The sequence below is a fragment of the Kwoniella mangroviensis genome, assembly GCF_000507465.2.
Source record: "Kwoniella mangroviensis CBS 8507 chromosome 1 map unlocalized Ctg01, whole genome shotgun sequence".
Lineage (NCBI taxonomy): Eukaryota > Fungi > Basidiomycota > Tremellomycetes > Tremellales > Cryptococcaceae > Kwoniella > Kwoniella mangrovensis.
This window is the reverse complement of record NW_027062533.1, coordinates 2,869,765-2,895,868: the sequence shown is the minus strand read 5'-3', so window position 1 is coordinate 2,895,868 and position 26,104 is coordinate 2,869,765. Positions and strand designations below refer to the sequence as shown.

Genomic DNA, 26,104 nt, shown 5'->3' with positions numbered 1-26,104 from the left:
AAGTTCTCGGCTCTACTAAAAGAATTGCACATCTCCTCACTCGTCCTCTAAGGGTACATAGGAAACAAGGGAGATATGGACCTGAAATGTGAATCTTTTCAAGAAGATTCATGCTCGTCATACAAATCGAATGTCTATAGTACGAAGATCGAGGATCGAATGAGGTAATGGCTGGATTCGAGAAGCAACCCATTATCTGATTTCCTGCTTCCCAAGTCTATCATACGGGCCTTTTACTGCTCTTCACTTGCCTCAACACTTAACGACCAGAAATGTCTTTCCATCTTGTCTGATAATGGTACTCTTTGCACGACCATCAGGTTCTCTGGTGGTGGTGGCAGAGATCCTCTTGCACGCGGAAAGGGATAGCTCTCTGACAATGGCTCATTGCATCAGGACTCATGCCTACTTCGAAAAGAACCTTTATTAGCATCTAAGAGGGAAAAATCGGTTCTGACAGGGGAGCGAACCCTTTATATTACTGAGACCACCTTACAGCCCTTCCTTCTTATATATGTGAAGAAAAGTTGCAGTCGTGGCAGCAGAGCTTCTGAATGTCCGATATGGGAAAACTCCCACGTTCAAAATATTACCTTCTTTGCCGTTCGGAATTGCACGGTACACTGTATTCTCAATGGTTTTCATACAAACCCTCTCTCATTTTCGACTAACTTTATACATTTCTATATGTCTATATTACTATCCCGTGGGTTTTTACATGATAGCAAGCAATCCTATCAATCCAAATACCGATCCCGCTAGCAGTGTGTTCTGGCCTATTGATAATAGGGGTGTCATCGAAATGGCAGAAGAGGTAGAGCTTGAAGTGGAACTGGAACTTGAATTGCTCGATGACGATTCATTAGAGTATACTTTCAAGCTGTTGATCTCGAACTGAAGTTGAGTACAGTATATCAGCCTAATTTTTGTTTAGATGCTTAGGCAACTTACATATGCGGTGTCGTAATTTGTAGCATTCAAGACATATGTGGTGTAACATGTATCGCTGCCCGTCAAAGCTGGACATCCTGTCGAGGAGAGAATGCTCGATTGACCTGCCCAATCACCACACTGTAAGAACACGCATGTGCGTTAGTCTACACCGTTTACATAAAGCTACAAACGCGGAACATGTTCCCAGAGAAGATTGGGACAGCCAAGCTCTGCCACGGTGCTTATTCACTCACTAGGGTAATATCAAATACCAAAGACTGAGCTCCAAAGAATTTATCTATATCACACCCATCATTACTGTAGAAAGCACTTGGTGTACCCAAGTTGGAGGTATCGATCGAATCGCTCGCTGAAGAGATGTCATCGGGAATATCGTCTCTTGAGAAGAACCATATTGATATACCGCTCTCAGCCAATTGAGTGATGAATACTCCTCCGCCTGCCGAGGCAAACTCTGCTCCATACGATTTGTGATTGGTATCGGTCACTCCACATCCGGAGTTATCGTTATCCGAGTAGTAACATGAAGTGTCGTTGACTGTTCCCGAGAACGATGATGTGGATGTTATCGAACATCTAACATCAGACCAAATGTCAGCTTTGCAACTCGGAACTGAAAATGGGATTGATATTGTGCTTACCCGCTTTCAGTATGGAGAGCCATCTGATTGGAGAATCCCATATTTACACCTTCGATCGTATCTATCTCTCCTTCTTCAGGCCAGGTGGCTTCTTTGCCATAACTCCAGAATGCTGGCCAGACCGAACATCCATATGGCAAGTGAACCTGGAAGATCACCATCTATAGTGTAAGCACATCCTTTCGTAGTTGAACGTGAAGAGAGGTTTCACGTACAGCGTCTAACACCCATACGGAACCGACATCATAAGAGTCCTGAGAAGTAATCTTGACACTATTCCTCTTGTAGTTATATGCTACATCGGTAAAATTGTCAACACGGATGATAGCCGTATTGGAACTGGTCGAATACGTGAGTTGACTACTTGATGCAACGGATTGATTGGCATACTAGATGACAAACATAATATCTTGGTGTCAGGAAAAGGTAATTCTGCGTTCACGGAGGTAAACTACTTCGCTGGCTTACAGTCACATCTCCGTTCGTGGTGTTATCGTAATAGCCATAATAATCCTATCATAGCATCACATCGCATCGTCAACGATCAGCACGAGCACGGAAATTGTGCAGTGTTAGGGATTCTGAACCTACCCATCGATCAAAGAACGAACTACCCTCGTAGCTCCTGACTAGAGGTGTAGAACCAGCTTGAACAGGTGTCACAGCTATATTGGAAATAGCTAATCCTAGTATCGTTCCTATAAAGACACTCATCTTGGTTTGATTTGTTTTGATTTGGCCGTCGACTTCTACTAAATTACGTCTGTAACCGTGAGGAGTTAATGGTATGGTGATTCGGACTGAGAAGATGAGATGATACACAATGATACTCAATGGTTGGTATGTTTCACCTCTCCCTTGATCACTGAGTTATATTTATATCAACACAACAAGTCGCTTTGCATCACTCATAACCGATATAGAACACAGCATCTTGATCTCAGATTCGTTCAATCCTAGTGCCAAGTCAGATGTGACTGCCAATATGGGTATGCACAGTATCGAACGCGTAGGAAATTAAGTGGACGGTATTCAGCTTCGCTTGTACTGTGACTTCACTTGAACGCAGTCGTAGTCACATCGTAAAATGAAAGAGGCAAGAAGTGGTCAAAAATAAGAAGCTGAACTGCGAAATGCTATAAACAAATAACTACAATTTCAGGGATCGTTCGACTCCGGCGGTTTTAACCTGTTCTTCGGATAAACCAGCAAAATCTCTACGTCTAAGCAAAGAGAGAGACTTTTGAATGGGTGAGTAGGACAACGGTGGGATTTATGTAAGTGAGCTGCCGTGCGTAGTCTTGATGACGTGAATTGGACCTCCGTAAACAAGTTTCTTTCTCAATGGGATCGAAGGAAACTGGGCAATTGTTGACTGGTCTGATGTTCTCAGATAGCACGTGGGTCTGATAGTCATCTTGTTAATCTGTCATTCCGAAATACAATTGAACTTGATTTGAAGTGATCCGATGTGCTGTTCTCTGGCTTGGGTTTGACTTCAATGCATACTGCATCTTACGCTCACCCTCACATCTGCAATGATCTAAAATTCTGCCTGCTTTTGGTGTGGTGCTGATCGGCGATGCCCGCCAAAACGATGTACTGTAGTCCAGTGAGAGTGAGGCACGGATACCTCGGGAAAAGTTGAAAAGATCAATGAGGTAGTTAAGATGATTTCCAAGTCTAAAAGCATCTAAAATATTTGTCATTCATCAGCTCATCGACTCCAGAAAGATCCTACTTCGTGTGGATAGCAGAAGATAACCACTAGACATGTTCAAGTTCGAGTTTCAGCTTGTCAGTATCTCTTTACCTCCGCGTAATTTGGATCACATCCGGTCGATGCCGTTTTCCCTCGAGCGTCCTTGTCTTTCAATCCAGATCTGATTCTGACTCCATGTATGCATATCATTTCTAGGATGAAGAGGAAGATGGATCTTTCCAAATCCCATTGCAATCAGAGGCGGGACCTTCGACCGCGACGCTCCCTCCGCCTTCGACCAAAGACGAAGGTGATCAGAATTGTTATCATATAACGTTGGATGAGTTGGTAAGGCGGTCTTCTGCTCACTCAATTGAACATTGAAAGCGCTGAGCGGTTTTAATTTATGGTGATAGATCATAGCACTTCCTGAAGAGATATCGTATTCCCCTCTACCTTTACCGTTCCTCAAATCACCTATCCTCCGACGTGATCTTTTTGATGCTAGATTCCAGCTATACAACCGGCAATCCGAGGAGGATCCTTCAAAAGAGGGTCAGAAGGAGGAAGATGAAGGAGAAGATTATGTAGATGCCAAGACGGACTTGATACCCGGATTATATGAGGGTGGACTGAAGTCCTGGGAAGGTGGCGTGGACTTGGTGGAAGTTTTGAGCTCAATCGGTGATGAGGAAGGTGTAGGAAGATGGGTCGAAAGTGGAAGAGTACTGGAAGTGAGTGAAAAATGTCTATCCAAACCCCACAGGATGGCCTTGATAGGCTTGAAGCTGATTTGCCTCTGATCGTGCTCAGGTAGGCTGCGGTACAGCCCTTCCAACACTATACCTTCTTCGATCCCTATTATCCACCAGCTCATCCCTCTCGACCAAGACTACATTTCACGTACAAGATTACAACTCTCTCGTACTATCTCTCGTCACCCTTCCCAACCTGATACTCGCTACTATACCTTACTTACCTCCCGAATCTCTCCATCAACCAAATGACGAAGAAGACGTAGAAGAGGTGGTCCCGGATTTAGAGAATCCCGGAAACCTCGTCATTTCCCCTCAGCTAGTAGAAGGCTTCAAGAAGTTGTTAGAAGAGCGGAATATAGAATTGAAGTTCACTTATGGGCATTGGTCAGGATTCGCGAAGGATCTGCAGAAGCAAGGTGAAGAAGGGTATGGATTGGTCCTCACTGCTGAAACGATTTATGCGGAGGATAGTAACGCTTCGTTGTTGAGCGTTCTCAAGAACGCTATCAAGCGGACAAAAGCTATTCGCGGAGGTGAAAACATAAAACATAAAGAGGAAGTGAGGTTGGAAGATAGTCTAGACAATCTCAAGGTAGATGATGAATGGAAGAACATAGCTTTGAAGGAACAAGGTGATGGGTTTACATTGGTCGCTGCTAAGGTGAGCTATCATACCGTATTGGAACCGCTATCTTCTCCCTTACGCGAAAAAAATCGTTCTTCAACTGACAGTCATATATTCCAGATATTATATTTTGGTGTGGGAGGCGGTCTCACAGCATTCTTGAACCGGGTGGAAGATAATGAAGGGTGGTGGAAGGGGGTCAAGGATTGGACGAAAGGTGTAGGCAGAAAAGTTGTGCAAGTTGGATGGTGAAAGCTACGAAATTAGTGGTAGCAAGTAACATCATCCCCAGCGCACAGGATGTATCAATTATCTTGCAGATACGTCTTGAGATTAGGTGGACAAAACCGTAAAAACCTTTCCGCATAATATCTCATCAGCTACATAACATATGAACCTATGCACCAAAGGCTCTACTTTTTGCCTTGAATGGCAGCAGCAGTGAGATCACCATTGTCAAATCTCGTAACAGAAGCCACGATCCAGTGATTAAGCTTCATTCCCCTCTTTTCTCCCAAGCCACTGACGATGTCATAGTTCAGTCTGGAATCTTCTCCTTACCTACACTTTGGACTAAAACTAAGGGCATCATCTTCTTCCCGCTTGCTTACATCAGACTTCCTTTGCGGTAATGGGACGGACAGCTCTATAGCATGTGATGGTACTTGATAAGTTCAGGTCTGGGGCACCTATAGGTCCAAAGGCTAGCAGCGAAGCCAGGAGGAACAAGGAACAAGTGGACGAGCAGAGTGACAGGTAGATGGATAATTTACGCGTCGACAGTGCTCGCAATTGATTTTCATTTGTTCATCTCTCTTCACAGGTTGACATAGAGCCAAAGACGAGCCTCATTATATGCATTGACACTCCCTTCCGTGCATCATCTCTGTGCACTACCAGGAATTAGTACGCCTCTGAGTTGTCGAACCATTAAATGGATCAAACGGAAAGAACGGAATCTGTGAAGACCAGGGTCAACTAATATATAGTTCAAGGTACCAATCCAAAAATCCCATGTTCTCCTTCTTCCCTGTCTTTCCATAGAATCCAACTAGAGTCCGAATGAAGATGCCCTTAACCTTCAAACCCCCTAGAACTGGACACTCCTTTTCTTAGGCTCTTAGGCTTTTAGGCTCTCGGAACGAATTTGAATGATAACTTAACCATTGAATGGTTTGGAAGATTTCGATTGACTAGGACATCCGGACTCAGGTGAATTAATGTGCGATGGGAATTGTAATGTCCTTCGTACGTTGATATTCATACAGTACACGATAGATCGATTGAGCGCAATCGGGTCATCCTCACCAGCATCATCATCCCCACCCGTTGTCCCCACCCTACACCATCTTTTGATTGTGCCTTTAGCACAACGAGTGGAGGTCGGCTAGCAGAAGAAAGAGGTGGTGTCTCACTTTTCTCTCACGTCCAAGAATCACCCATCCCCCGTCACACATACACCGTACATCCTTTGGAGAAGCAGACTACCCAGTATCAGACAGACGGATAGCAAGGGGATATAGACGAATTGTGTACAACGGAAAAAGAGCAGACATATACAAGATAGTCATAACAGGGTAAGTGATCATACACTCGCAATCATCCCATCACATCATACGATTGAGATCATCCCATCTCAATTTCGAAACTAAGCCTTCGATTCATCATTTGTCTCTCTTCTCGAATACTCCGCCAAGATCAAAACTTGCCTCCATCTCTACCATTCTGTCTTTCCTTTGCCTCATCCTCCTTTGCTCTAACGATTTCATCCATCTATCCAACCATCCACCTTGTCACCTTTGGTCCTGGATTCTTGTATTCCTTTCATCCTTATTCTAATCATACTGACGGGATTCAGACTAACAGCGTACACCCTGTCAATTAGAATATAAAAAGGATCCCAAGCACTTTTCACCCGTTCCTCCTCTCCAGGCTTATCCAGTTGATCTGGACAACTTCCTCAAGATGCCTCGAACGCGAGATGCTTCAGCTGGACTGGGTATAGAAGATGAACTGTCTTTCGGATCAGATGAGGACCTCTTGGCTGAGGTCGGCGAGATACCATTGCCGTCAACCACTGCCGTCACATCATCGCCCGCTTTAGGAGGGGAACCCTCAAAATCTCACGTCAGCAATGGTAAATCCGACAAACTTAGGTCGGGTGGGATGTTCAAATCACTAGGAGGGGGCAAGAAGGATTCAGACAAAAGGAAACGTACAACTACAGAGGAAACAGTCAAATTAGCACCTCCTTTACCTACTTCTTCGACTCATGGTGGATCAACTTCAGTCTTCAAGAAAGATAAATCGTCAAATAATAAGACATTAGCGAAATCTTCGTTGGTCATCGACCCTTCTCTGGTAGAATCGGTACTGGATGTAACCTCGACTATACCACCGACGAATGGTAGTACTGGGATACTGTCAAGTAAAAACAAGAGTAGAGATTCATTGTCGTTGTCCACTGTTTCGTCATCACACAAATCACCAAGTATCACATCATCCTCCAAGCACGATTTGGTTTCTCTGACTGCTGTAGGAGGAGGAAAGAAGAAGGGATTTATGAGCTCATTGAAAGGCTTGGGAGGTGGAAATGCGAAGAATAAGAAAGAAGATCCTTTCTCAGTATTTGGTATTGCGAACAAGACGACAAATGGACCACAGAGACCTGATTTGGCAAGTCTGAGAAGTAGGGATAGCTTTGGTGGTACAAGTGATTATTGTGAGTTCAGAGTCTCGATTGAGCCATTGAGGAATCGAGACAGTATGGAATGGAAAGGGATGTCTGAGGTATCGAGGCAATCAAAAGGTAGTTCACTTTGACTTATGCTGATATATATATCCCGTTTAGCTCGCCAACAATCCCTTGACATCACATCTTCCTCTTTCTCTTCCCCACGTACAGAGTCGTCGGACCATTCCATGCAGAAACATACGCTCGCGCCAATATCGATGTCACCTTTCCAAGCCCATCCTCCAGATCTCACACCAGACTCTACTATCCGATCATCGATCTCCACTTCGTCCAAACGACCTAGTATATCTTCGTTTGCCAGAAGGGCAAGCGTGATGACTTCCACTTCATTCGCGACGTCCGAACAAGCCGGCGAGGAATCACCTATCTTGTCGAAGGCGGTGCTACACAAATTCCCTATTGTCGATGAATCTTACACTGCGGCCAATGGGAAAGAAAGATCCGATTTGGTATCCAGATCGACGACATCTTCACTAGCTATCCCATCTAGTCCCATGTTATCCTCGGATATCGTATCGGTCTTATTACCTTCATTCCCCTCTTCACTATCTGCATTATCTTCCATCCAGATATTACAGGCTACGGTCATTCGTCAAACTATTCCTTCTTCAAATAATCACAATGGCAGTGGGATGCCAGATAAAGAGAAATCAAATTCAATCAGAAGTTTGACCAGTGTCTTGTCGTCTTCCAATAATGGCAATAGTTCTAACAGCAACAAGCCAATTTGGATAACTCAACAATTAGTCTTGACGTCTTTCAAAGTGGGAGGATCTACTCCGCAATCCACCCCAGATCCCAACGAATACCTATCGCCTTCCCGATCCAGGACTGTAGCGCACCTGCACCTCTTCTCTGTTCCTGGAACATCGTCATCTACTGGTAGATCGCCCAATCATAAGGGATCGATAGGGCTGGGTATAGGAGGAGGATCGAGCCAAACTTTCGGCAGGAGACCCAGTTTACCTTCCAACGCGATGAACGAAGAAGTTGAATTGGAACGCAGGATCGTATCGAAAGAGTCCACAGCAGGGGTATGGAATCACGATGAGAATGGAAGAAAGTTCGTGATGAGGCTTGGATTTGAGAATGAGACGGATCAGTCTCAGGCCGATAACGAATGGATTGTGGAGATGAGGAATGCGTGAGTACACATACATACGACATATCTGCGACAGCCGGACTAACATATGTGATATGCCAATCATAGCGATCAATTGCAAGAGTGGATCAGACAGATTAAAAGTATAGCTGTTGTCATCCGGTATGTCCATCCTTTACCCAAGTGTTTGACACTAAGCTGACCACTCTTTTCTCCTCATCAGTGCTGAGCGCGAGGGCCATGGCCATGCTATTCGAAATGCTTATTCCGACGCGATTCGAGGTGACGATCTAGCTCTGGAGCTTGACATACAGCGAAACTCCTCTCCTAGCGTTAGATCACCTGCGTCACGTCCAGGATCAGGATCCATTCCTAGTGTCCTGTCTGGTCAGCGCGATTCGACAATTTCCGCTATATCAGGTCAAAGCGCGGCGATGGAGAAGATGCCTTCCGCAGCAAGAGCCGAATCTCCCGACATGTTACCTCCTACACCCCTTGTCGAGGACTTGAATGGTAGAATGGGTAGTCTGGAATTGGGTCGCGAGATCGGACCAGCTAGATCGAAGAGCTTATCAAGAGGCCAACTCCCTTCACCTACCTACCAGCACCATCAGACACCTTCAGCCCCTTCAGCTCGCAACGGATCGATCGTTTCCAACAGTGGAAGTGCGATCTCCAGGATTGGGGGCTCGTTACATCGACATGCCAAACAAGGAAGCTGGTCATCATCAGCTTCGGGCGGAAGCGGTCATTTCTCAAGGCGAAATGGTAGTTTGCCACCTGCACCACCACCTCCCATAGCTCCTCCTCCCACTGTTCCATTACCTGCTCTACCCGCTGAATCACCGCTGGAATTAGACGTATCGGTTGTACCCGGTTCGAAAGAGAGACCCTCACCTGAAGAAGAGCAGAAATCGGGACAAGATGAGGGAATTTTAAGATCACCTGGTGGAATCGAGTTTATCACACCGTTTCAGAGTCCCGATTCTACTCGTGACTCGAAAATACAGCTGACCGATCGAGAAACCGCAAGCAGCGCTGGGCCAAGATTATCATTACCTTCTAACGAAGATGAAGACATACTCAAACTTCGACAATCGACTGGTCGATCCATTTCGTTACCCGATAATGGTAATGCCATCTTAGCTGCTAAAGCAAGGAAGGATCGATTGTCGAATGCGTTCAGACCAATCCCATTAGTCCCAGAATTGGAAACTAGTCCTAAAATCGGAGTGGTCTCACCTAGTGATTCAAGAACATCATCACCTTTGACCGTTGGTTCTTCCTCGCCACAGATGGGAGTACCTCGTCCACCGACTCCACCTAGACGATCAACTCTTACTTCCACTTCCACTGATGTTGAGGTTGAGGACGGTATGGGATTTTATACTCCTACTGAAACTCCCATCGCCTCTTTCTCCCAACCTCATCCTAACACTCAATCGACAGAAGGATCGATATTGTCTACTCCATCTACGATCAATGAACATCTCCAAAGACCTGAATTAGGAGATAGAGACAGCAAGAAATCTTATGCGAGCAGTATAAATAGTTTCACACCTAGTGTGGAAAGTAGATCTACCACGGCTAGCTCACATAGACTCAGGTTGAGAGAGAAGAAGATCGCTGTTGACATTAGTGAGTTCTACCGCGCCAATGACATCGGTTTCTATCGGAAATGAAAGGAGATATAAAGGGCTGATTTGTTATTCTGATGGCTTTTAGTGTCTGAATTCAGCGAAACTCCTTCTGCTGCGTTTGATGTGGAAGGTGAAGAGGAGATTAAAGAAGATCGACCTAGAGTTATCAGGTTTGCTTAGAGTTGGACAGGCAATCAGCCGTCAGATCAGCTCCAACCAACAACCTCGGAAATGATGGTGATACCTCTATAACGGATGGAACAGATGGTAGATCTACAATCTTGATATTGCATTATGTCAAGGCGATACCACGAACTTACATCCTTGGTCTTGGAACTGATATCGAGATGGCCTAAATGTTATGATCCCTCAAATCTGTCTTTCGCTTTTGTCCCTTTGCTTTCATCGTTACGACTTTCATATATGGCTTACAGATCGATGCCACGGGATTGAATTACATTGCTGTAAAGAGATACCCAATACACAAATACCTTTCTTAGATATGGATTTTTTTTGGGAAACTAGCAAGGAAAATGGATATGGGATGGGATATGGAAAATAGGATTACACTGTATTATATTATATTACATGTTTACGTGTTTACATTTAACGATACAATTTATAGATTAAGATGCATCTGTGATGTTTTTACATGTGATATAATGTATACAATATAGATGTCATTTTTGATTGTATCGGACAATGGGACATGATACAGTGCTGGGTATCGTCGTTCGCTTTTAGATGGGTATGGCCCTTCGATGGTGACTACGGCTTCTTTGACTTGTTTCGCACGTAATCAGAGACTGGAGGGAATCAGAATGGAATATCAACCCAAGTGAAAGGGTTGATGGTACAATTGATGTAGTCAATCGATCGCAGGTTCGACTATTCCCCACTTCCTATTCCCAAGTTCCTTCCATCATCATATCGTTTCTCCTATTCACTAATCCAGCTATCAGAGAAATTTCCCCATCTTGTAATGATCTATGCTATGGAAATCGTCATTGAATGCAGACAGGCTGAGATCATCTTCCACTCGCACGTAGTATATCCACCACGGCTTTACTTCCCGCTCTGAGATTCTCCCTCTTGCTAAATTCCAAACCTGCTTTCTCCTCTGACCATTTGGCCAAATCCGATATCGTAAGATTGGACTGATTTCCCGGATCCGATGATGGGATGATAGGCAAGGAAGATGTGAAGTTGGTCGATGAGATTGATAAGAGAGTTTGAAGGGATTGATTATCTGCGAAACGAAAGGATGGGAAGCAAAAGCAGATGTCGGTCAACTTTGTGTGTAATCCTGGTTAGATGCCTGTTGCAAACAGACTTACATTCGGTATGCAGCGCTATAAATATCAAAACCAGTCAGTGAATGTTTTTTTCCGGAGTACTCGAGTAAAAAGAGTGAAACATACATATTAACCTATCTTCATCACCTTTTCGTTTTCCTTCAAATACCCTATTCTCAATATCCTTAATCTCCTCTTGTACATCTTGTATCCTACTAAGGATGTTATCCAACTCATTCAAACTCATTATCAAGCTTTCTTTACTCAACCCATTACCTTGTCCCTGACCCTGTCCCTGTCCTTGCACTTGCGTAGAGTTGGTATTCCCCATACCGACAGAAGCTAACAAAGCTGAAGTATTGGGTGTTATACCCATATTCATACTGAAATTAGGTGTCGTAGAGGATATACCATTGTTCATCCCTATAGCTCCGGGAGTCAGTCCGGTAGAAGGTGCGATCCCATTGGAATTATTGATGGTTGATGAGATCAACTGTGATAAAGGGGAAGGAGCGAATATCGGCCCAGAAGATGGAGCTAGCACTGTTGAGTGTGGTAGGAGAGTTGCGGGAGATTGACCTTGACCTAGGTGCATTGGGATGGGAAAAGGAGATGATGCTACGTTGGGTATAGGAAAGGGAGAGGACATGGTGAAGTATGGCTTGGAATGAGGTCTTGGTTATTCTGGAGGGAATGTTGAACGTAACGCAGGATGGCGAAAGAGGGAGAGATGGAAGTGAGTTATCGTGGTTGTTATTTCTCGAAGAAGTCGGAAGTGGAGAGTGGAGGCAGGCAAGAGGCGAAGATTACTGAGGTGATTCTTTCCCATGCTTTTGATATATTCGTTGTGCATCGTGCAAATGCTGAGCTAGGAGGAGCACACAGGTAGAGAGAAGCAGATGCATGCTATCAGCTAGTATCAGACAAATGTTCTCCGCGTGATTTTCGAATCTCTCATCCGATCAGACAACCTGATAGACGGAGTGCAACCTTCGTCCAACAGCCTTAACTATGCTGTTCCCTCTCACTTGTACCTCAGGGAGGAGAAATCCATAGAAGCAGATCCAGTACTACCTTGTGGGCAAGCTTCTTCCAATGACGTTTATCGCGATGTCGCTTAGGTGAGATTCGGCGATTGAAGAACAGCATAGATATTCTCACTGGCTGCGTGTATGAACGTCTACGGTGTTCTCGAAAACCACTCTCATGGAAAGAATCCTTAAACTATGTACGATACCCATTCTGTCATACATGATTATACACAAACAGCAGTAACAAAGAGCCATATCATCCTTCGACCTCCCTTGTCTCTCCTGACTTAGATCTTACCCTTGCCCAGTCCAAAAGGTAATGGTACGAACATACTCGTTTCATCTGTATACTTTCTCCAATTTTCATCTTTACCAAACTTCTTCTCAGCTGATTCCTCTAAGAGAGGTATACCGGAAGCGTATCGCAGTAAGATGTAAGTGAAAACAGGTGAGATGAATGATAGGTATTTGACTGAAGGCGGGAGTTGAGTGGTGAGTAGCAAGAGCGGAGGACCGGTCTGAAGGATCACTTCGCCCAGGTAGCTGAGTACGACAGAAAGGGATCAGCTTCAATCGTATTGAACACGATAGGTTTTTTGCTTGGGTAGTGAGTTGATGGTCTACACGTACTTGGGATGTCTAGACAAGCTCCATAAACCAGATGAAATGAATTTCTCTTCATGTTTCTTCTCATCTTTTTGTTTCCTCCAAGTGGATTTTTCTAAAGGCAAGACAAGAACAAGATCAGTCAATACCGTTCATTAAAGCATGCATATTGACTGTTTCAGATATCTTGATGTTAGGCTTGGACATGGATGCCTACGGGTTAATGACATGGAAACTCACGTTGATCGGCGATCACTTCGAAACCTAGACCAGCTATCCAAATTCCCAGACCAACGAAATCCTTCAAAGCCAAAGCAGGATGGGCAGAAGCTGGTACTGAGTTGACGATGAATGCTGGTAAACCAACGAGGGTTATCCAAAGTGCTTGACCGAACCTATTAGAATAAAGAAGTTTAGTACTCTCGATCTATTCAGATACGTTTCAAGATAGATCTGTTGCAGTGAGATAAATTCAACGTACCACATTCCAGAGAAGATCCCAGGTTTAGTCTTCAGATCGTCAAATCGAGAGTCCGAACCGTGTTTGACAATACGCTATATCCACCATTATGTTAGTCGGCTTAACCCATAGGACAGTGAGATAGCATGCCCAAAATAGGGGATGTACAACAAAGAAATCTAGACGTCAACTTACCCCACCAAGGTGATATCCCAATCTACCGGCCCAAAGCAATATCATAGCGCTGATCAGCAACTGTCTCGGATGATGTTGCAAGGACGAGAGGGGGATAGAAGGTGATTTGGTGAACCATGATTTGACTGAAGGGTAATACTGCACCGTATCGACGGGTAAGTGTATCATTGCTCATGTGGATGACTTGTCGATGCGGGCACTCACTAAAGACAATAAAGTGGACGTGATAAATCCAGTAGAACCTGCTATATCATAAAGCTTTTCAGTCTTGTTGGGTACGGAATATAGCGCGAAAGCAGTTTGGTATGCGAAACTGGTATGGTAAGGACATAAGCGACTGATATACTCGCTAACATAAGTACGACTGGATGACTCACGTGAATCCGATGACACCTGCCAAACGGGATGTCACAGCTGGGTGAAGACCTAGGAAGACCATGTCGACTATTGATATCGGTAATGCTGTATTTTACAGTCTTAGTTTACAGCTGAGTGGATAGAATATGTTTCCTACTCAATAACGGGCATACACAAGTCTCCTCATATATATTCTGGAAGTATGGCTCATTCTGATGAACACGAGTGATGTGCGTTTTCTTGCAGTTGTGTGATGATGTCAACACCAAACGTAACGATCGGATCTCACTCTAGTGCCTGAAAACAAACCGCAAACCAGACCGAAGACCGAGATACCGATACCCACCATTCCACATACATTCTGGTCGTCAAGTTCGTGAGTGACCGAACTGATTATAAAGGTATACTGTGTTGTATGTACAATCTGCAACCGGGTATATGTATCTATCTAACTACCTACGTTGCCATGCTTACCAATGTTTTCTCAATCTTCTCCTATTCTTATACTGATACCCTCCATCACTGCTACTTTCACTTTGCTGATCGTACCCGCCTCCATAAGCTTGTGTAGTCTCGGCATAAGCCGCTTGAGTACTGTATGACCACCCAAATGCCGATGAACAGCTCATCTGACAACTTGATAGCGCATTAGCATCGACAGCAGCTGCAATTGTCTCCGTTATTGTTGCAGTGGCCAGAGCGGTAATTGTAGCTTGTTCAGTCAGAGTCGCAGCCTCTGTTATGGTTGCTGTGGCCGTTGCTGTTGCTGTTTCCGTTGCTAGAGCCGTAGAGACTAATGTTTCGGTTGAATTCTGCTGCAGCGTTTCAGTCTGCGATTGGTTCCAAGTAACATCAGCATGTTGCTCGTATCTCGTATGTATGGTATGACTCACGGCGACTTGAACTTCTGTTGCTGCGGATACGACTACCGATACAGCTGTATCGGTAACAGTGTGTATTTGAGTTTCGATAGCTTTTTCAGTCTACCAGTTGGACGATGTCCATCAAAGTAAGCGTCTCTCTTCCATCTATCTGTTGACATGGGAAAGCTTACTTGAGTGGCAGTAACATTCTGGATCTGGGTTTCTTTGACAGTATGAATGGCAGTTTGTGTCTATTTGAATAAAAGCACATTAGGTCAATATCCATATGATAGATTAATCCTTAATAAACACGATTTGCAAGAATCAACCAGATCAGACAAACTCACATCTGTCTCCGTGGCTACTTGAGTTTCCGTAACTTTCTCAGTCTGGGTAGCTAAATGAGTTTGGACTTGGGTTTGAGTCCTGAGGGGACAAGAGGTATCAGCGGCATCCTTGGATACATACATTCGTGTATAAGGATATCATGACCACTCACTCATTCTTGGTCACTATGTCTGTCACTCGAGCAGTTTGTACTTCCGTCTGTACAACCGTGGTGGGTACGACCATTGTCTACAAAGTCGCGCGTGAGATCTCAGCCCTGATATACCGCTTCCTGGTTACTGGTGGATATGGGACAGGAGCGGGATACTCACACTGACAATTGTCTCTACCATGGTAACAGGGACACTTTCGGTTTTAGTCATAGTTTCCGTCCTACGACCATGTTCAGATCGTTAGCTTCCAAAGTTCCTCTGCTTCCGCTCAGGCATATGAAGGTATATCAGAAGATGGAATATGGATACTTACAGAGTATGATTGACAGTCATTGTCTGTACACTAGTTTGAGTCTCCGTTACCATCCTAAGATGACAGAATGTTACATGAGCTATCAGATCCAGTTCGTAACGAAGGAGAGAGCTCACTGTGTCGATGTGACATTATGTACGACGGTCTCAGTCATTATCTGAACTTCGGTCGTCGCTTGGATCTCAGTTCTGTACAAGGTTGACCAACAACGAAAATACCAGATTCAGTACTTGACTTTGCTGTGAGCCAATGTGGGGTAAACCGTTAGAACGTACGATAATTCGGTAGCTGTCGCTGTGAGGGTAATAGGGACAGTCTCGGTTCTACACATATATCCGTTGTTCAGAACAGTCAGGTCAGGCACTGGGATGGTACAGCTTACATGGTTTGATTGACTGTCTCGGTGACTGTTGACACTTCAGCTTTGGTCTCGGTCCTAGTGAGTCAAATTTCGTGAATCAATTCCATGACCACGATAGAGCGTGAGCTGTGTGCACTCTACTTACATCGTTGCAGTCTCCGTCATGGTGACTAATGAACGTTACGTAGAATGTCAGCTAAGCTGAGTGGGATGATACTCATAAAATTCCACTCACTCTTTTCAGTCATCGTTTCAGTCGAAGCATAACATTCCTGAATGACAGAAGTAGTTTCTATACCCATTCAAACCGGAGACTCATCAACATCGATTCCAGCTGTTAAGCAGGTATAAGATATTCGTTTCATACCTTGTATGATAGTTGTCTCATAACATCCCAATTGAGAATCATACCAACCTTGAGCTTGACAATTACCTTGAGAATTTCTCGTATGTCCATATCCGCAATTCATCGAGTGATATCCCCATGATGTAACGGCGGGATAGCACGATGCTTGGCTATGTCACCCCAAGCGGCTAAATATCAGCTCACATCCCTCCATACACTCCTGTTCACATTATGTTTATGATATACAATGTAGAATGGCCGAAGTGATAGTCACGCTCGCAGTCTCAGTCAAGGATCACTGGACTCACTCATAAGACATTAGCCTCCCACAACCCCATTGCCCACACTTATCTTCTTGTGCTTTAGTGTACTTCACTCCAGCTTGAAGAGGTGTGGGCATGACGAACTCCGTTATAGTCGCACTTGCAGTATCACCATCGGTAGTCTCAGTTGGTGTGGCGGACACTGAGGCAGGATCGGTAGGTTGAGGGGTAATTTCGGTAGGTGAAGGTGATGCGTCGGAAGGTACATTTATGCCTAATACGACTTGAGCGAGGGAGAGATGGGTTTGGGTGAGGAGTAAAAGGAGGGGCAAGAGGTTGACGACCTGCATCTTTGATTTTAAATCTTTTCCTTCTACTGAATATATATTTTCAAAACAGGGGTGTACTGTATATGTACTGGCTGGCGAGAGGGAAACGACCTTTGACCTAACTTGATTTGGGTAGACTAAACAGTTGGTGGTATAAAGAGCGGACCTGCCGAATGTTCAGTACTCGTACAGCAAATAAGTGAAAAAACGTGGTCCTATCAAAGAACGTGAAGCAAAAAGTGAAATGATTAAACAGCCCTCGAGGCAAAGATGAATATGAATGATCAATGAAACAAGAACAAGATCAAAAAGAAAGAAAAAGGACGGACAGAGAGAAGAGATTCTACTATTCTTTCATTATTCGATTAGTGCCAGGCTATATATCAGAGTATCAATCGTCGAGGTCAGATCTATCAGCTATCAGTATCAGCTGAACCGAATTGGTTGGGTTGTATATGCGTTTAGAAGTTGAGGTCAGTGCTCGGCGCAGTTGCTTGGTGACAACCTTTCCCAACTACACTCGTTGTGAACGCTCACCCACAGACCATCTACGGAGATGAGATATTCCAGAATTCACTGTATGCACCCCAGTTAGATCCAAGTGATGCAAGAAGGCATGGTAACCGTTGTTACGGGTTTTTCGTATCTTGACGACAACCGAAACGGATTCGTTGGGATACGGAGAAACCTATAAATGACTGAAAATGTCACGTCATGCCATGTCTGATCTATCATACCAGGGGGACCACCGGTACATAAATGGTGAATACAGGAGATGAATGTAAGGAGGGTAAGTACCACCCTTGAAACCAGACGAGGTCAAAAACCTGCCACGGCGTAAATACTCAACAGATGTCCGTCTATCGAAGATCGACGTAGATCTAACACATGCATGTCATCCCTGTCCAGCTCACATATCCTTCTCTATTGAGGTTTACCAACAGTCTGGGAATTTACCAAATTGCTCAACTCTGCTGATACTTGAGATTCCGATAAGTCCGCAAGCTGAGTTTGTGATTCTGCTCCTCGTTCTATGTCAGCCCGGAAGCGAAAAAAAAGAGAAGTCAGCATTATTCATGTAATACATCAAAATAGCCGTTTGACACGATGAACAAGAATAGACCTTGTCGGTAAAGAGCTCATTCGTGAGAGCGAAGAAAGGGCATAGGCGGCACGCCACGAGCAACTAGGCCATTGGGAATGTTATTGAGGTAGAGGAAAATCATGACTTACCAAATCGTACGAATGCCCTAGGCGAGATGTCACTAGCTTCTCTAATCAAGAATTTCAGATCTGGGTTGGACGATTTGATAGATGGGTAAGAAGATTGGACGAATTGTCTGGCAATCAAACAAATTCATTAGCTTTATTCTTTAAACATCATGTGTATATATATACATATGTTTGTATAACGAAGTGACTTCGGTCCGTGAACCTGTTCATACGCAGGGTACATCCCATCGTGAGAGCGTAAAAACCGAGCGTACTCACCTGACACCAGCTGAATGTCCAGAAGTCTGACAGAAATGTAATCTGATTTCTTTAACTGCTTTTGGGATCTGTTTAGCGAAGTTTGACATGTTGATGAGTTCGGCTGAATAAGGGAAGGTGAAGACGGAAGTGCGAGAGATCAGGTGCGTGTCAGAGTAATTGATCTGGTTCTTCTGTAGTTATCGTTCTACTGTTGTTGTTGTTGTTATTGAATTGCATGTGCAGACGCAAATGTGAAGAATCGGATTGGAAGTCCATGACCAGGTCAGCAGAGCGGATATCAGGCTGACAATGCCAGTGAGTTGGAAAGAGCCTGATATCGTATGCAAATGTCACGTGCGGTGACCGTTCCTGGTTCCATCATGGCTGTTGATGTTTTCAAGAATTTCAGAAGTCGACAACCTCATATCATCGTCGGTCCATTGATCATCAGCAAGACAGGACCTATACAGCTCATCGGTCAAGGGTCCCAAAAAGAAGAGGTAGTCCAAGAAAGACTTTCGCTCTTTTGCCACTCTACTGTCCATCTGCATCACGAATCAAGCTTAGAACAAGTGTCTAATCTACCAATTGCCATAACCACCTTGATAACAGAATAAGATGCCTCATAAACGTAAGTCTGAACAACCGGATCATACCATATCACCTCTTCATGGATACGTATCTGACAAATCATGGACTTGCAGGAGCCAAAAGATCCGTTAGAGAAGCTGAGACAGCCAAAAAGTGAGTTGATCCATCTACGATGGTGAAATCGCTTTTCTCTTCTCTTCCATCCATATCTATCTTTGTACTTTTCCCCTCAGAAGGATCGGAGCTGACCATCTGTACATTCGAATCTACTATAGAGGAACCAACCTTGCCCCATCCTCCAAATCCCTCAATTCGGCATACGATGACACACCCAAATCTGCCTCGAGGATAATATCAGGGTGGAAATTTCAATCTGAATTTCGTAAGAGCGGTAAAACGAATAGTGAAGATACTGGTGATTATTCTAAAGCATCAAACTCCAACTCCAACCCGAGCTCTTCATCGACTACAAAAGGAAAAGGTAAAGCTGTAGATAAATCGGAGATACCGAAGATATTACCTAACGAGACGTTGGGCAAATACAATAGACGTATTGAAAATCTATTACGATCGGGTGTATCGAAAGCTATCAAAGATGCTGCGTCCACTAAAGCTTTGGAAGTCGCTCAAGCAAACAGGGATAAGAAAGTTAGAAAGAGGAAAGCGAAATTGGAGAAATTGATCAAGGATGGGAAAGTACCCAAGGAAGCGTTGGAGAAGTATCTCAAGGAAGTAAGAGAGAAGGAAGAGCAGAGGAACGATAATCAAAGTAAAGGTAAGCGGAAGAGGGATAATGAGGAGGACGAGGAGCTACACGAAGATGGGCAGGGAAAGCAGGCTAGACCTGCCAAAGAATTCAAAGAGATGGAAGGACCTAGGCGATTGAATGATATTGTACAAGCACCACCTCAATTACCACATCTGCGTAAATCCGGTGAGAAGAAGACTAGTACGAAAGAAGCGTATTCCGCTATAGGGAAGAATAGTGATAAGATACCGCTCAATGCTGGACAGAAGAGGATCTTGGAAGAAGAACGAGAGAGGGTGGTGAAGATGTATAGGGAGATGAAAGCGAAGAAAGAGGAGGAAAAGGGGAAGAAGGTTTGAGGGAGATAAGTGATTTGTCGTGTGTGCATGTATACATATATGATATGCCCTTGCGAATCTGCGTGGGGTTGAGCATGAGTCTTATATACTATACTGCCTTAGCAGATGATTTGCAAGTTCGATACTATGTAAAGCACAAGACTTGAGAATACCAAAAATCCTTCAGATGTCAGATTTCATGAGGTCCGTCTAACAATCATTGCTAAGACAGAGAATTACAAGCGATAAATGTTATCATAATCTACGATCTGTCCTCCAATGCGAACACTTGATGAAATAATTCAACTTGAACCACTGGGAGAAACCGAAATGGGTATGGTTATGTTTTAATGGAAATTCATCAATTTTCTATCTAGAATTCCCCTTTTACAAAACTTTGACAGATATTGTCAAAATGCTTTTTGAAATTGATATCTTTCACACGCACTCCTCGGTTCCGGTTTGGTTCTTCCAAAACCTAAACCCATTCCCACCTCTGACTCTACTGATATACCACTTTTCCTACCATATATTGAATATTGAAAGAGCGTCTATTCCAACTCTTCAAGATCAGTTTCCTTCTTAGCATCCTTATCACCCTCAGCCTCATCGAAGTTCTCAACCAAATCAGGGATCTCATCATCACCTTCACCCTCTGCTTTACCCTCTGCACCTGCACCTCCAGCAGCAGCGGCGGCGGCAGCTTGACGGGCGGTCATAGATTGGTAAGATTCGGCTAATCTTCGTAAGTTGGCCAAGGAATCGGGTCCGAGCTGGTTGAGGATTCCAGGGACGAGTTCGGTGAGTTCTTTGGTTTGACCGGGGCCGTAGACTGCGAGGGTGTTGGAAGGAAGAGCGGCGTGGACTGGTGTGGTGTGAATGAGGGGGGTCAGTAAATGGTTTGAATAAATGAGCGAAAAGGAGTAAAAAAAAAGGTGGTTTGAGTGATGGACGTGAGGAAAGTAGGTTAAGTCGTGTTGAACGAAGTCGTATCAGAATATGTAGAAGTAGTACCTCTCATAGCCCATTCACTGCGAGATTTTCCTTCCCTACACTGTGCAAAATTCAAAGTCATAGAACAGCCAAAGCCCAACTCACCTCGAGGAGCACCGAAATGCAAGACATTACCATCCTCCTTGAACATGTTAACCTCCTCTACACCTGTGATAGGTTGAACGCCAAGCTTCTTGAGGGCAGCTTGGAGCTTTCGGTCATCACCTTGAGAAGCGGTCACGGACTTCTTGACTTGCTTTCGTCGGGGTGTACCCTTACCACCTATTTGGGTGAGCAAAAGCAAGAGGTGAAAGGGGAATTTTGATTGATGAAAGAGTACCATTAGTATTTGAGGGGCGTAAAGTGGAGATAGTACGTCGGATGATCATATTGCGAGGTTGTAAGGATGGATAACGAGATGAAACGGTATAGTCGAAACGTATAGAATATCCAGGTTGATAATGTGAATAGTGAAAAGGAGGATGTCCTATCAGCACATATTCATTTTTCAGATGTTGTATAGGATTACACACCGATTCTGACTTGAGCTTGGAGCTTGGCCAACTTCTCCTTATCCATTTTGACTGATTTGCTAGGTGGGTGTGATAAGGCAAGATGCTATTTGAGGTTGAGGTTGATTGAAAAGGAAAAGTCGAGTGAGTGATTGGGACAAAAAAGATTAACATGGGATGGAATATCAGAAGATCAGCTCCGTCCCTCAGACGACACACTGGAAATACTCACCTGAGGTTATCTATTTGCCTTGATATGATATGGGTTGAGTGAGAAGATGAGGTGATCAGTCGTGAATGCGATGATATACGTTCAATCTCCTACTGAGCTCGCTGTCGCTGTCGCTGTTGCCAGTATGAGTTATGAGTATGGGGCTCACCACGAAATGTGGCACTCAACCGACTTTCCACTGACTTCGGCATTTGTCGGTGATTCACTTGGCACCCAGGAAGTGGCATCTGACGCGTGTGCTATCTTTGTTGCGTATGAGCCCGAGTCAAGTAACATATCCCATAAAGTAATGTAATGTTTGACCTGATCCATATCCATAATTTCAGCTTTGACTTCTTGACAATCGCAATCATCGGTATCATCATCATTGGCTAACGTGACTTACTGATTCACCTACACACCAGCAGCAACATGTTCGCCCCTCGCTCGACGCATTTACCTCGGACCTACTCAGTATATCATCAACCGACAACAACCAGGAAGAACGCGAACAAGGAGAATGCCGGAGCCCTACCTTCGAAGACACCTTCGAGGGCAGGCAAGCCCATGATGGGTGGTGGGTTGGGAACAGGCCTGAGGATGGGTCTGGGAGTGAAGACCGAAGTAAGAGATAGGAACGTTTTGATACAGCATCAGCAACAGCAAGGATATCAAGGTGGGGGAAAAGGTAAGGGAAAAGAAGGTGAAGATATAGGTATGTACATAGAGTCTTCCAAACAGATCAGAACAAACTGTTTTCTGACATGTCGATTATTTGATTTCGCAGAACCTAAGAGACTATTCAGTCACGGTCCATCCAAATCAACAACTTCCATCCCACCTTCTAAATCACTTTCTTCCATGCCTCATATCCAACTTACCAAAACGCCTGCTCCATCGAGAAAGAAACAACAGTCTTTCCAGGCATTACGTACACCTGCTCCGTCATTTCAGGAGCCTGCACCTACGCCGTTACCATCTGCTACGAGACAACGACGGAGGTCTAGACAATCTTTATCGAATATTAGTCTGACACCGATCAAAGCGTCGATAGAACAGAGTTTTGTTACTCCCGCTCCAGTACAATGGGAAGAAGAATTAAGTTTAGGTAGTATAGAAGAGACTACCAATGAGATGTTGCAGGATGTCAGGGAGGAGAATGAATTGGATGATGGGAGTGATGGTGATCCTGAATATATGCCTCCTCCTGTACAAGGTGAGTTTCTTCGCATAGACGCAGTATCGATTGGAGGGATGATAATATAATTTGACGTTCAAAATTGTGTCATGTATTTCAGAACTACCTTATACACCTGCATACGATCATCCAGATCTAACGTCGATATTCTCCACTTTATCTGGATTACCTCCAATGTGGACAGTCCGCGACGACGTGATCATGAGGGATGTACCGGAGTTTGAGTTTCAGGAAATGATCGTAGGACGATTGACTCTGAAGGGTGAATGAAATCTCTATCGTTGGTTAAAATGGCCACTTGATGTTCGTTCTGTGCTGACATTGAATCTTGCCTATAGACGATGAAGAATTGGAAGAAGAATGGTTGAGACCTAAATCCAAACCTCAACTCGAACCTACTCAACCGACCAAACCCCAAAACACCTCAATCAGGGGAATAACATCTAAATCATCCTTGCAACCCAAAACCACACCCCGTCCAAGTGTAACTTCTTCACGATTGGACACTACAACCAAAACTAAACCACCTGCACCTGTACCTAGACCACCTCCAATCAGACAGAGAACCACCATTTCGACTGGATCCCGATCCGCACAGTCCCGTCAAGCCTCATTACACCCCGCACAAAAGGCTGCTCAACCTGTAAAACCGATCAAGATCAGTGAGGAGGATCAGAAGCTGTTTGAGAGTTGGGAGAAAGAAGACGTCCCATTGGGGGATTTTGAATTGAACTTGGATATGGACTTTGTTGATGGTGATTTGAATTTCGGAGCGTTAAAACTATCCGATTATGAATCATCATCCCAATCGAGGCAATGATGTCCATGAGAAGATGACCATTATAGGCAGGTAACAGCAACGCCTTTAATTCTACTGGAGTATCACATTGCTTTTCACTCTATCCGTTGACAAAAGTTGTACCATATATTTTAAATATTGATACTCTCATACTCATGCTTGATTTTTCACAGTATCATTTTACTTGTCCCGTATCCTCCTGAGTCACGCTGTAATTTGTATTTATAGTTTACACGATACCTTTACATGATTCCTTATGACCAATAATGCATGTACCCATTCTATATCACTTAGATACATAGTTTAATATGTCACCTTCTTCCCCTACCGAATCCGATCCGATTGTCCAGCTGCATCCTTCCTTCGCGCAATATCGTACCCTTCCAAATTTAAGGAGCCAACCTGTTAATCTCCCATTGACTCTCCTGTGAGTCTTGAGGTCTGGTATATTTGAACCTATCGTGTAATCTCGATGGTTGACCAGACCAAAATTCGACCTCGCTACGAGTGCAAATGAAGACGGAGGTGATATTAGCGTTTACACATCCATTGAGGGAACTGTATAAATTGAAATAGGACGAGATAGGGATATGCACTTACAAAGGTACGATCCTCCATCCACCCCAATGTGGAGGACAATCAATCTCCCCTTCTTCCCCAAACTCTTTGGTTTTCTCATCGACAATCTGCTGCACCTCCCCTTCCTGGACAGCACTACTCTGTGGTGAAGCCCATGCCCCGACTTGACTACCTCTAGGTCTACTTTTGAAGTACTCTTCCGATTCTTGCCTAGATACTTTCTCGACTTTACCCACCACTCTAACCTGACGAGATACCTCTCTCCAGTAGAATGCCAAACTTGCATAAGGGTTATTGGACAGTTCTTGCGATTTACGTGAATTGTAATTCGTAAAGAAAACAAATCCTTTCTCATCTACCGTTTTCAGTAAGACGATCCTAGATGATGGTATACCACTGGGAAGGGAGGTAGATAAAGTCATAGCTTCTGGTTCTTTCACAATGGGTTGACCATCTTTGGGATCGAGCGCGGCAGAGAGCCAGCTGTTGAATTGAATTAGAGGATTGGTGTGTAGATTGTCTCGAAGGAGTCGAGGGGTCTTGTATTGATTGTGAGAAGTGAGATGGAGCTTCTCAGGTGCGGAGGAAGATGGAGTGGAAGAAGATTGATCTTGGTCGGATGGGTGAGGGGCGGGTGTACCGTATAAATGTTGCGTCGACATGGTTCTTCCGAGATTGATCGTTTGAATGTAATGAGATGGTTTGGTACTAAGGTTCGATTTGATGTTTCGCAATATGTATGCTCTTGCTGTAGATGACATATGTCTCACAGGACGAATTGTATTATACGCTGTATGTTCAATGTGAAGATACTCGAGTCGAGTTCGGATGGGTTCGTATGTTGTTGATACGAGGGATGAGATGATCGGCGATTAACGAACAAACTTATTCAGCGATTCTTCTTTCTTCTTTCCGACGGAAGGGAAGTAGGAACTAATCTAACTTCCATCTGTCTCGACCTTGAGATATGACAACACAAGGTGCAGTGCAACTCAACTCTTGACCTGGAGATGCGATCTTGGGTGATGCTCTCCTGAAAGAAAGACGTGGAGAGAAACTGTAAAGGTCTTCTCAACCCGCACAGACGAGGACTATCATGGGCTTGAGTCCTAGCTCCAACTCGATCATGGGCATCAAGCTGCCATGTCGTACTCCTTTAGTGCTGGTCGAAATGAAATGAGAAAACCTAAAAAATGCCGACGATCATCATTTTCATGGATTTGACCAATGCGTTCCCACTCATCTCTCCACTCTCCTTTGTCGATATCCGTCCCTTTGAGGCTGCAATCATAGCTAGAGCTTTCTCACGAATAGCTCTGTGCCGCACCCTAGTATACAAAGTCCAGAATCAACAGAGACCTTACCGCAGTTACTGCACATCCCCAACCGCAACCTTGGCTTATCACCGCAAACGGGTGGTCTTCAGGTTACATCACCCACTCGCAACTTTAACGTAAACAAATAAATCCATCACATCACATCTCACCAACCTTTTTCCAAAATTATCTTTTGATCTTTTCACTCATACATCTCCATATTCTTACATCATCATCGTATCTACAAATC

General features: G+C 44.3%; 11 protein-coding genes across 11 annotated transcripts; 4 read left to right on the top strand and 7 right to left on the bottom strand.

Moving 5' to 3' along the window:
• Positions 1–714: 714 nt before the first annotated feature.
• On the bottom strand, positions 715–2,309 carry I203_101071 (uncharacterized protein; the record flags this gene model as incomplete). The annotated part of the gene is made up of 7 exons (XM_019146028.1): positions 715–894; positions 952–1,071; positions 1,188–1,530; positions 1,596–1,741; positions 1,811–1,984; positions 2,064–2,108; positions 2,187–2,309. The coding sequence occupies 7 exons, from the start codon at positions 2,307–2,309 to the stop codon at positions 715–717; spliced, it is 1,131 nt and encodes a 376-aa protein (XP_019004587.1).
• Positions 2,310–3,368: 1,059 nt separating this feature from the next.
• Positions 3,369–4,932, top strand: I203_101070 (uncharacterized protein; the record flags this gene model as incomplete). Its single annotated transcript, XM_019146027.1, has 5 exons — positions 3,369–3,392; positions 3,514–3,645; positions 3,714–4,031; positions 4,111–4,716; positions 4,801–4,932. 5 exons carry the CDS (start codon positions 3,369–3,371, stop codon positions 4,930–4,932), a joined length of 1,212 nt encoding a protein of 403 aa, XP_019004586.1.
• Positions 4,933–6,645: 1,713 nt separating this feature from the next.
• I203_101069 (uncharacterized protein) lies at positions 6,646–10,357 on the top strand (the record flags this gene model as incomplete). The annotated part of the gene is made up of 6 exons (XM_065516802.1): positions 6,646–7,402; positions 7,532–8,317; positions 8,363–8,579; positions 8,646–8,699; positions 8,761–10,175; positions 10,263–10,357. The coding sequence occupies 6 exons, from the start codon at positions 6,646–6,648 to the stop codon at positions 10,355–10,357; spliced, it is 3,324 nt and encodes a 1,107-aa protein (XP_065373620.1).
• Positions 10,358–11,205: 848 nt separating this feature from the next.
• On the bottom strand, positions 11,206–12,121 carry I203_101068 (uncharacterized protein; the record flags this gene model as incomplete). Its single annotated transcript, XM_019146025.1, has 3 exons — positions 11,206–11,426; positions 11,515–11,529; positions 11,599–12,121. 3 exons carry the CDS (start codon positions 12,119–12,121, stop codon positions 11,206–11,208), a joined length of 759 nt encoding a protein of 252 aa, XP_019004584.1.
• Positions 12,122–12,790: 669 nt separating this feature from the next.
• On the bottom strand, positions 12,791–14,203 carry I203_101067 (uncharacterized protein; the record flags this gene model as incomplete). Its single annotated transcript, XM_019146024.1, has 7 exons — positions 12,791–13,046; positions 13,134–13,224; positions 13,350–13,504; positions 13,591–13,664; positions 13,765–13,902; positions 13,969–14,077; positions 14,142–14,203. 7 exons carry the CDS (start codon positions 14,201–14,203, stop codon positions 12,791–12,793), a joined length of 885 nt encoding a protein of 294 aa, XP_019004583.1.
• A 388-nt stretch (positions 14,204–14,591) lies between these two features.
• Positions 14,592–17,117, bottom strand: I203_101066 (uncharacterized protein; the record flags this gene model as incomplete). The annotated part of the gene is made up of 14 exons (XM_019146023.1): positions 14,592–14,951; positions 15,015–15,104; positions 15,176–15,235; positions 15,332–15,410; positions 15,484–15,560; positions 15,644–15,704; positions 15,798–15,851; positions 15,914–15,985; positions 16,073–16,120; positions 16,180–16,233; positions 16,304–16,328; positions 16,394–16,450; positions 16,526–16,674; positions 16,813–17,117. The coding sequence occupies 14 exons, from the start codon at positions 17,115–17,117 to the stop codon at positions 14,592–14,594; spliced, it is 1,491 nt and encodes a 496-aa protein (XP_019004582.1).
• Positions 17,118–18,020: 903 nt separating this feature from the next.
• Positions 18,021–18,676, bottom strand: I203_101065 (uncharacterized protein; the record flags this gene model as incomplete). The annotated part of the gene is made up of 3 exons (XM_019146022.1): positions 18,021–18,127; positions 18,330–18,436; positions 18,588–18,676. The coding sequence occupies 3 exons, from the start codon at positions 18,674–18,676 to the stop codon at positions 18,021–18,023; spliced, it is 303 nt and encodes a 100-aa protein (XP_019004581.1).
• A 511-nt stretch (positions 18,677–19,187) lies between these two features.
• On the top strand, positions 19,188–20,267 carry I203_101064 (uncharacterized protein; the record flags this gene model as incomplete). Its single annotated transcript, XM_019146021.1, has 3 exons — positions 19,188–19,200; positions 19,274–19,313; positions 19,436–20,267. 3 exons carry the CDS (start codon positions 19,188–19,190, stop codon positions 20,265–20,267), a joined length of 885 nt encoding a protein of 294 aa, XP_019004580.1.
• A 530-nt stretch (positions 20,268–20,797) lies between these two features.
• I203_101063 (nascent polypeptide-associated complex subunit beta) lies at positions 20,798–21,818 on the bottom strand (the record flags this gene model as incomplete). The annotated part of the gene is made up of 3 exons (XM_019146020.2): positions 20,798–21,111; positions 21,345–21,521; positions 21,773–21,818. The coding sequence occupies 3 exons, from the start codon at positions 21,816–21,818 to the stop codon at positions 20,798–20,800; spliced, it is 537 nt and encodes a 178-aa protein (XP_019004579.2).
• A 576-nt stretch (positions 21,819–22,394) lies between these two features.
• Positions 22,395–23,980, top strand: I203_101062 (uncharacterized protein; the record flags this gene model as incomplete). The annotated part of the gene is made up of 4 exons (XM_019146019.1): positions 22,395–22,677; positions 22,750–23,178; positions 23,261–23,422; positions 23,499–23,980. 4 exons carry the CDS (start codon positions 22,395–22,397, stop codon positions 23,978–23,980), a joined length of 1,356 nt encoding a protein of 451 aa, XP_019004578.1.
• A 368-nt stretch (positions 23,981–24,348) lies between these two features.
• On the bottom strand, positions 24,349–25,200 carry I203_101061 (pyridoxamine 5'-phosphate oxidase; the record flags this gene model as incomplete). The annotated part of the gene is made up of 2 exons (XM_019146018.1): positions 24,349–24,460; positions 24,560–25,200. The coding sequence occupies 2 exons, from the start codon at positions 25,198–25,200 to the stop codon at positions 24,349–24,351; spliced, it is 753 nt and encodes a 250-aa protein (XP_019004577.1).
• Positions 25,201–26,104: the final 904 nt, after the last annotated feature.